The 9577-nt window shown below is 58.5% G+C and overlaps 1 protein-coding gene across 3 annotated transcripts; it reads right to left on the bottom strand.

Moving 5' to 3' along the window:
• Window positions 1-4554: 4554 nt before the first annotated feature.
• Window positions 4555-9565, bottom strand: Jrk (Jrk helix-turn-helix protein). 3 transcript variants are annotated; one of them, XM_046449111.2, is made up of 2 exons: window positions 9487-9565; window positions 4555-7940 (listed from the first exon to the last, which is right to left on the bottom strand). In XM_046449111.2, exon 2 carries the CDS (start codon window positions 7580-7582, stop codon window positions 5858-5860), a length of 1725 nt encoding a protein of 574 aa, XP_046305067.1. In that variant the 5' UTR covers window positions 7583-7940; window positions 9487-9565; the 3' UTR covers window positions 4555-5857. The 3 variants fall into 3 exon arrangements, with proteins under 3 accessions (XP_046305067.1, XP_046305068.1, XP_046305069.1); XM_046449112.2 differs by lacking the exon at window positions 9487-9565 and adding an exon at window positions 8267-9327; XM_046449113.2 differs by lacking the exon at window positions 9487-9565 and adding an exon at window positions 8032-8218.
• Window positions 9566-9577: the final 12 nt, after the last annotated feature.

Here is a 9577-nt window from a genome sequence, read left to right as displayed (position 1 = left end):
CAGGTCAGCACTTTTCAAGGAAGGTCTTGGGTAAAGCACAACTGCCCCAGGGGCACGGCAGCCCTCCCTAGGCGGCTCTCTGGGGCCCAGATCCCCTTCCTTTCCCTCTGCAGGCAGCAAGGACACTGGCCTCTGGGACCAGGCCTGGAGGGGTGCAACGGGCAGGGCAGAAGACAGGCAGGCTCTGGGAGGGCCAGAGGGGCAGGGGAGAGTGGCACAAGGCCATCGTGGAATGGATCCCCTTCCCCTGGCCTGTGGCTGGCAGAGCTGACCTGTGTCACGCCAGCCCAGGAACTGTTAGGTGACTTTGAGGCTCCGTGAGAGTGGAGTGGCTCCTCTCTGTGCAGGCCCTAGCCCTGGTCTAGACCTGCTAGATGGCCCATGCACTTAAGGTCCGAGGATACAAACTACATACGTGCCAGTCACTGCTCCACTGGGCCAGCTGCCCTCAGGGCTTTCAGGCCAGGACCACATCCATGTAAATCATGTAAGAGGCAGTGGCAGGTGGCACATCCACAGGTCGGGGAGCCCCCATTCTCACAGGGTCTGGTAGGCTGGCATAGTAGCCCAAGGTCAAGGGAAAGCAAAAGGGTGGGCAGCAGGGAGCTCGGCACTCCAGCCTGGAGGCCTCTCTGTCAAGGCGCCACATGGCCTCAGGGGCACACAGAGTTCCCCGTCTTGCTGCCACCCAGGACCACACTCTAAGACCTTGGCTGTGCCCGCCTCCCCTCCGTCTCAGGGCACCTTGCAGCCAGCTCTCACCCACTGGGCCAGGTTCTTCTGGAACCATGGATCTCAAGCTTTGGGGATTTGTGGACATGTGTTTCAATGACTTTGGGGATCTGAGGCCACTGGCTCTTTGGATCCTTTCTCCTGCCCCCTTCCTGGTGTCCCCGTCACAACAGTGTGCACACTGGTGCCCACATCCCTCTGACACTGCTGTTCCAACTACGCCATTCCTACCCATCACCTTCACGTTCACTGCTTCTTTCTTGCTCCAGGTCAGATCTACCTTTGGGTGCCTGATTTCAGTACCTGTCCTTTCCAACTCCAGAGTGTCCATTTGGCTCTTACAGGATTTTCTGATAAACTCTACCTTATGCAATGCACTCTCAGTCCTTCCCTTCCCTCTCTCACCTGTGTCTGGATCATGGTGCCCTTTTGTTTTTTTGACAGTATTCATAAACCACATAGAAGAATTCTCTTTCTGTGGAGGGAGCATCTTGTTCTGGCAGGCAGTTTCCACCACCGGCTTTTCCCCAGTCCACCGGCTGGGCTTTGTTTCTTTTTTTTTAATGTTTTTTCGTCTTTAGGTGGATACGATATCTTTATTTTCAGGTGGTGTTGAGGAGTGAACCCAGCGCCCCGTGCAGGCCAGGCGAGCGTGCTACTCCTGAGCCACATCCCCAGGCCTGTGCTTTGTTTCTTAGCACATTTCATAATTTGTTGTTGGAAAAGGCACCTTGCAGTCCCCTTGAGTGGACCACAAAGTCCACTCCAGCGTCCTGTGGCAATCATGAGTCTCACTGCTGCTCCCGTTTACTGTGCTGAGTGGCTGGCAGGATCACTTCAGTGGTCACTAGTCACCCTCTCCCACAGCCTCTGCAGGAGCCTCGATTGCTCCCTGGGGCGCAGCCTGGGTACTGGTCACCCAGTGACGGTGGTTTGAGTGTGCTGTGCTCCCCGACTGCAGGTTCCCTGGCCACACCAGCTGCTGGGCCCTCTACTTGTGGCCAACTGTGCAACTGTTTTCAGCAGTGCCCTGTGATAAACTACTTTAGAGCTGAGCCCAACCAAATGTGGGCTCCTACAGTGGGACAGTTCCCGAGGCCAGCGTTTGTAATTGACTCCTAGACAGCTGTCTGCTGTCTTTCCAGTAGAGCTGTGAATGACTCCCCGTGCCCTTCTCCACCCCATCATCTGGTTTTTTGCTCATGTGGTGCTGGGATGGAATCCAAGGCCTGGTACACACTCTAGGCACCTGCTCTGCCACTGAGCGCCCCAGCCCCCAGCCCCACTCAGTTTTGAGAGCACCCTTCCACTTGAACTTCACACCCCAGCAAATGAAGTCAGCTCCTAGAGAGGGGTCTGCAGCTGCTTCATGGCCGCTTTCCTCTGCCAGCTCTGGGCTGGGGCGGACGCTGTCACATCTCTGCACGACGCCCTTCTTCCCCTACTTCAGAGTTGAACACCGGTCTCCTGAGCTGAGGCCCACTGAGTCCCGCACCTGGGCTCACCTGAAATCCGACGTGGCTGTGGAGGGCCTGAGGCAGGAGACCTGCACTGGCCTTCCCTCCTGTGCCCAGGTGCTTTCCGGTCCTCTACAAGCATGCTGCCAGGACCCCTGGAAGCTAGCTGAGCTCATGTGAGGGACGTGGCCTGAGGGGCAGGAGAGGAAGTGAGGTGGCAGCTGAAGGGTGCTCACAGAAGTGACGGACTGTTTCCTTCAGGCTGGAAGTAGATGGTGGTGGAGCTGCAGCAGCTGTCTTGAAATGATGTAAGGAGGCCCAGTCTTCTCCTCGTGCAAGGACCCAACCTCATGGTGCCCCACACTGCAACTTCACCTAACCTAACCACCTTCCCAAAGCCCCACCCCCAACGCCATCCCACTGGCAGTTAGCATCTCAACATGAACTTGGGAAGGACAGACATTGTGGGGACGCGTGCATGGAGTTCTGCACACATGGCATACGTTAAGGGCATCTGAGTGGCAAACCACTCCCCTGTGTGAGTGGCACACCGCTTGCCCCGTAGGCACAGCCCTAGTGTGAGGCTGCGTGTTGCAGTCCCTGCGCTTGCTGCATGCCCAATCCTTGCCTGGCCGCTGGAGGACAGTTAGCAGACGCTGCACTGGTGGCTGCCTGAACCTGCTTAGCTGCTGCCTGGCTATACGTACACGGTAACTGCGCAGTAAGATCAGACCTGCTTCCTGCCTGGTCTCCGGAGGTCTGGATCAGCGACTCTGCAGCCACACTCTCCCCTACCTTGTTCTGTGGACCTCCTCACTGGACGAGAGCCCACACTAGACATGCAGTCCACAACACTGCTGTCGCACGGATACAGGCCACAGACCCAACACCCCATCAGAGGGCTGAGGGCAGAGCCCTACCTAGTGCTGCCACTGGTGCAAGTTCTCCAACATCATACTCACATGCCCCCAGGGCTGTGGACATCCCTCGCAGAGGCCGCCTGAACGGAGTCAGGGCAGCTTCATAGGGAAGTCACGACCGCTCCACCAGACATTGGGGTCTCCTCCCAATGAGAGTTCAGTGCTGTGGGCACTGGCCCAGAAACAAGGCCTGACTCACTGGACAGGCCATGACAGAGGGCACTGACTCCTGAAACTTCTCAGGAGGGCGTGGAGAGGCTGGTCCTGCCCTGGTACTGCTGAGGGCACTGCAGGTCTGCCATCATCCAGACTGTCAGGAAGTGGGGACTCAGGTTTGGTAGACGGACCTCCCAGGAGGTGGCCTGCAGGGTCTGAAAGGTGACAGGGAAGGCCCCTGAACCAGTAATACCCACAGAGGGCGGGAAGCTGCCCTGACTCCGTTCAGGCGGCCCAGGGTGGGAAGCTGCCCCTAGAGCCCTCTCACTGGGGTAGGACAGAGGAGTGCAAGCACACCAGGTCCTGCACTCAGGGGAGCCAAAGGTCAGCAAGGGGAGAAAACCCGTGGCCAGGGGACTGGAGCAGCCGGGGTCCTGACTGGACTGCAGTGCCCACCAGCCCTCTCGACCCGCAGGGGTGGACTTGGCCAAGGTTCCCAGGTCAGAAGGGGAAGGCACTTAAATGGGACAGAGATCACAGTGCTCTGCAGACCACTTGGGGAAAGGGAAGGGGAAGACGTGTTCCCACCAGCTCAGGTGTAAAGTTGGGCATGGTGAGTCCACCCAGAACTGTTTGGGAAAGGTGCTGAGGCTAAGCTGCTGGGCCACATGACTTCTGGAGAGGCTGGTTGCAGCTGTCCAGAGAGCACAGGGCTCTTCAGGGAGCATGGAACCTGGACCTGGCACTCAGAGGCGGGCAGTGGACCTGTGCCTCTGCACAGCACTCGCCTCAGGCCTTCTCTTGTGGAGTCTGCAACTCTCCAGTGACAAGCCCACAAGGAAGCTGCCAAAAGCCTGCAGAGGACAGGAAGGGAGAGCAGAGGACAGGAAGGGAGAGCAGAGGACAGGAAGAGAGAGTACAGGTTCAGCCCGAAGGGGGCTTGTCCCTGGAGCTGTTCTGGAAGGAGGGGTGCCCTGTGGCCACACAGCACCCAGACAGGACAGGAGCAGTTGTGAGGGTGAGATGGTTCTGGATCGTAGAGTCTGATGAGCACAGATCATCTGTGGGGTCGGGGAGGGCTGCCAGCAGGGTGCACATCCGCTTGGTAGGTCCAACATTTGGCTCTGCCAGCAACAGGTGTGACGCCCGCCCTCCACCCTGCAGAACCCCAGGCAGCTGCAATCCCTGCTGTGAGCCAGCAACGGCATGACGCAGACGCACAGGCACGAAGCAGAGCACGACGGCAACACAACACAAGGCCACAGAGCCCCAAGAATCCGCAACAAAACTTCAAAAACTATCTGGTTTTTATGATCTTCCCACATGCTTCAAAGAAACACACATTCTACAACACAGCGCTATATCAACATCACTACGGCCTCAGCGTCTGGACAGACTAGAACCACAAACCTCCCTGTAAGTCCCTTGGCTCGCAGGATCCCAGCAGCGCGTCTCTTGATGGAGTACCTGACGAGCAGGGGAATGAAACCTCGTGCCAATTCAGCTGCCAGGATGCGAATCCAAGAAGGAATGGAGCTCAAGGGCAAAGGAGTGAGCTCAGAAAAACACCCATTTCACGGCCACAACGCAGCTAACGCGGTGGACAGGGCCTCTGGAGTCACAGCCAGGAAGCATGGTGCTGCTAGAGGTAAAGCCACAGAGGGCTACTAAGGCCGAGGAAATGACCACGTCCTAGGGTCGGCCTCCCAACACCCACTGGTACAGACAGGCCTTCCCCCAGAGCATCGCTGCCCTGGAAACAGCAAGGACGAAAGCTTCCACGCTGCTGGGGCCTGTGTCACTGTCCTCAGTGGCCGTGTGCAGACCTAAGACTAGACTCTGAACTCCTGATGGCGACTTCTTCAGTTAGGGGCTCTAACTGAAAGTCTGGGAGCATGGAATACAGACTTTGTAGTGGTCTCTGAGCCAAATGCTAAAAACAACAGTCCAGGGTCCCTGAGGGTGACCAGAGGGCCTGCCTGGGCCTGAAGGGCAGGGTCTGCAGGCCACAGGGGACACTACAGAGCTCTTCTGCTGAGCACGACTGTGGCTGAAGCAGGCATGTGCCAATGGGGAGATGTGTGGCCTGAGGGCACTTGAGGTCATGAACTGAGTCCCTGCCCTCACACTCGACTTGGGGTCCACCCAGCACATGAACTACTGCCAGCTCAGCCTACCCAGCCTCCCTGGGGCAGGAGGCGCTGCCCCTGTGGGCTAGCACAGTGCTCTTCTCTGCCAGGACAGACACACCTCTATCCAACACAGCAAGGTTTGCCAGGCCACAGAAGATTCGGGATTCACCCAGCCTGGCCCCCAGTTTCAATAGAGGAGGCTTGGGTGTGCTTAAGGTAGCATGGACTCTCCAGAGGGTCTCCTCCCATTCACAGGACGTAGCAAACGACACAGGTAAACTGCAATCAGCCAAAACACACAGGCCTGGGTCCTTCTGAGTAATGGAGACAATGTGCTGGGGGCACCACCCCCTGGGGGAGCGCTTAAGCTCTCTCTGAGCGTGCTCTCCCGCCCAGCGGGCAGTCTGTGTCCCAGGACTGACCCCATGTCCTAGGGGTCAAATGGGTGTGATGACAGCCATCAGTTATCACTGGCTGTGGATGAGCAGGGCAGGGGGGAGTGGGCTGTGGCCCTGCACCTGCCCGGGTGATCCTGGCGGGCCTCAAGCTTCACCATGGCCCTCAGGGCGACGGGCTGCTGCCTCAGCTGCAGCCGCCTCCTGAAGGCAGAGTGCAGTGCGTGCAGCTGCCCCACCTCCTGCGTGCTGAAGCAGGGCTGCTGCTCCGCGAAGTGCACAAGTGCCTCAAAGGCTGCGGCCGCCTGCTCCCAGGCCACCTCGGCCGCAGAGTCCTCCCCAGCGTCTCTCTCCACCCGGTCTGCATTCCGGTCAGCCTCAGCCGGCAGCATAGCAGCGGGTGCCTCCTCCACCTCCCTCCCTGCACTGGGCGGAAGCCTGTGGCCTGGGCAGAAGGGGCCCTCCCTCACGAGCTCGAGGATGTGGGCCAAAGTCTTGTTATGAGGCTTGGTACTGCAAGGCTCGGCCTCTTCGTCCTCCTCGCCCTCGGAAGAGCCTTCTGCAAACATGACAGCAGGCCACAGCTTCCTCCAGGCCCTCCTGAAGACATGGCTGGGCACAGCGTTCCAAGCACAGGCCACGCTGAGTATGGCATCGTTCATGCTGTACCGCGGGTGGAAGCCCTGCAGGCTCCCAGGGGGGTTGATGAAGTGCCTCATGAAGTCTCTTCGGATGCCCTGCTCCATGGGCTGGATCAACGATGTCACACTGGCAGGCAAGAAGATGGTGAAGATGTTATCAGATGCCAACGCAGCCTCCTGTGGGTGGGCCCTGGAGTCGTCCAGCAACAGGATGGCCTTGCTGTCTGCCGGCAGACCTATGGTTCTAAAGTGTTCTCTGACCGAGGGGACAAAGATGCGGTGGAACCAATCTGAGAAGATCTCCTTGTCCACCCAGGCATTACCCTGGGCCTTGTAGGCGACGGGCAGGTGCTGGATGCCTGTGAAAGCCCTGGGGCCACGGCATTTCCCGATGGCCAAGGGCTTGATTCTATGGGAACCTGTGGCATTGGCACACATCAGGACAGTCAGTCTGTCCTTGCCCTGCTTGAGGCTGGGCATAGTCCCACCATCTGGGCTGGGACTTGGCAAGCACCTCCAGAAAAGACCGGTCTCATCGGCACTGTACACCTGCTCAGGAGAGAGCCCGTGCTCAGTGGTCAAGCTCCTAAAGAAGCCGCAGAACTGCTCCGCTGCCTGGTGGTCAGCTACCTGCTTCTCACTGGATGCATCTAGCTTTTTAATGCCATGCCTGGCCTTAAAACGCCAAAGCCACCCTCCAGAGAACACACAGGGCTCGGTCAGCCGCATCTGCTCGTAGAAGTCCTTGGCCTTCTCGATGAGCATGGGGCCTGACACGGGGACGCCCTCGGCACGCTTCACCAGGAACCACTCATACAACACCCGATCCAGGTGCTCCAGCTTGGGTGTGTGCAGCGTGCGCCGCTGCTCCAGCGCCTGGTTGGAGTCAGAATTGGCGAAGAACCGGAGCAGCTGGGCCTTGTGGGCCTTGATGTCATACAGGGTGGACATGCCCACGTTGTACTCCTGCATCAGCGCCTTTCTGCTCTCGCCCCTCTCCAGGCGTGTGCAGATGTCAATCTTCTCCTTCAGCGTCAGCACCACCCGCTTCCGCTTCCCCACCCTGCCCTTCACGGCAGCCTGCTTAGAGGCCATGGGAAGGGTGGCCGGACTGCTGCCTCTCGTTCCCGCTGTGAGCTTCCCCTCCATGCCTCAGGTTCTCCCTTCTTGTCTCTGCTGCTCCTGGGCTCAAGCCCAGTCCTCCTTGGCTCTACCCTCTACCTGCAGCAACCTCTTCCTCAGCTTCCCCTGGGCATCCAGGCTCTGGAAGCTCAGGCCTCAGCTACTGGCAAAGTGGTCAGCTGCTGATCCTCTCCGCAGGGGAAATTTCCAGCATCAATCTGCCCTAGACTGCTTGGTGTGGCTGGATCCTCAGCCTTCTTCTCAGGGACAGTAGCAGGTCTTCCTCAAACAATGCCCAGTTTCCGATTAATGAAGGTATTGTGGCACAATCGAGGTGCTTCTTTCCAGGGTCCACAATGGTGTCTCACCCACAGTGCTTCAGGAACTAAAAAGCAGAGGAGAAGGAAAACATCACGTCAAGCACCAGGACATACCTACGCACGTCCTCACTACTCATACCCACCAGGAAGCTTTACCTGAAACAAGTGCTATGACAGTCCTGCCACCCTCTCAACTCCAGCCCTTCCTGGCACGGGGAGAGCGTACAGATCACAGAGGCTGCAGCACCACCACCCTGTTCTTTGATGAAAAGGCACATAGGACCCCCAAAAGAACTCCTGAGGGGTTCACTCCTCCCACCTCCCTTCTAAACCTTTATGTGGATTGCTTCATCCAACTTCCTGCAGTCCAAGAAGCCAGAAGGCTACTTACAGGTGCGGCATGTAAAACACACAGCCCCTAAGACCACAACTCAAGAGAAATGAGATGTGTATTCAAATGTAGTCAGCGCTTCGTAGACACAGGGCAGGCTTGTCACCAGTCACCTCTGGGAACTCCTTTCTCCATCAGTTGGCCTCCTGGTCTGCCAAACGTCCTGCTGGTGCTTTGCACCACAGTACTGAGTGTGTGCGAGCACCCTGCCTAGCACAGCACACACAGCCCAGGAGGTGCATCACACTGTGGGAAGAGATGGCAATCAGGCCGTAGGCCAGCCTCAGGAGGATTTCTAAAACAAAACTGGGGGATCCGTGGGATCACACAGGAACCTGTGAGGGGCCAACAAATTTCTGGAGGAGGCTCAGGTCCAGAAATGGGCCATTAAGAATGTTTCTTGGCGTTGGATGTGCAGATGTGTGCAGGTGTTATGAGGTGGCTGAAAACGCTGCTGTCTGGCTTGCAAGACAAAGCGCTTGAAATGCCTTCCTTAGAAATGAAATTCAGGATTTACTTCTGAAACCTTAAGCTCCAGGCTACAAGAAATGGCAAGAGACATTCTGGTGGCTTCTTGCCTTGCAATTCAAAGGAAGCACTGACACCATGAGGCCATGTGACCATGGACTTCAAGTATTTTCCTGAGCCCAGGGGTGGACAACACACTGAGTGGTGGTGGACAGGACAGAGGTGAGGCAGGAAGGACAGCAGCACTTGTCCACTCTCAGGCACGGTCCTGTGTGCAAGGACAGAAATTTCCTTAGAAAAGGCCCTGAGGCATATAGGCCAAGGTTGCTAAGAATGGACCTTTTCACCGACGACTATGGTTGTCCCCGGGCAAATGCGGGCATCAGGGGCAAAGATCCAAAAGACAAGTGTCCTGGAGACTGGGCACGCGAGGAACCGGAGCCCCGGGAGGAAGGGGTCCCCGGACAGACTCCAGTGCACATTGCAGAGGGGGCGCGGGCGCGCTGGGGGCCGCGGAGGGACACCGCCAGCATCCCGGGTACCACGACAGGGAGCAAACTCCGTGCGAGGGAAGCGGCGGCCAAGCCCCGTCCTGCTCCTGCCGCGGCCCGGCCAGGGGGGGCGCCAACCGCCGGGGCCGCGCAGACCTGGTCCCGGGACCGCGGCGGGGGCAGGCCCGGGCGTGCGAGCCTCGAGGGCGCCGCGGCCGCTCGGCCCCGCCCCGCCGGCCGGCCGCAACCGGGCCCACTCACCTGCGTCCGGGCCGCCGCCGTCGGCCGGAAGTGCGCCGCGCCGCTCTCCCCAGCCCGCGCCTCGCCGCCTTCCCCGGCCACTTCCGGGACG

The sequence above is a fragment of the Marmota monax genome, unplaced genomic scaffold (genome assembly GCF_021218885.2).
Source record: "Marmota monax isolate L192 unplaced genomic scaffold, Marmota_monax_Labrador192_F-V1.1 WCK01_AAM20220418_F8-fsc00073, whole genome shotgun sequence".
In the NCBI taxonomy this organism is placed as follows: Eukaryota; Metazoa; Chordata; class Mammalia; order Rodentia; family Sciuridae; genus Marmota; species Marmota monax.
The sequence above is the reverse complement of the archived record's forward strand: the minus strand, read 5'-3'. Positions and strand labels throughout refer to the sequence as shown.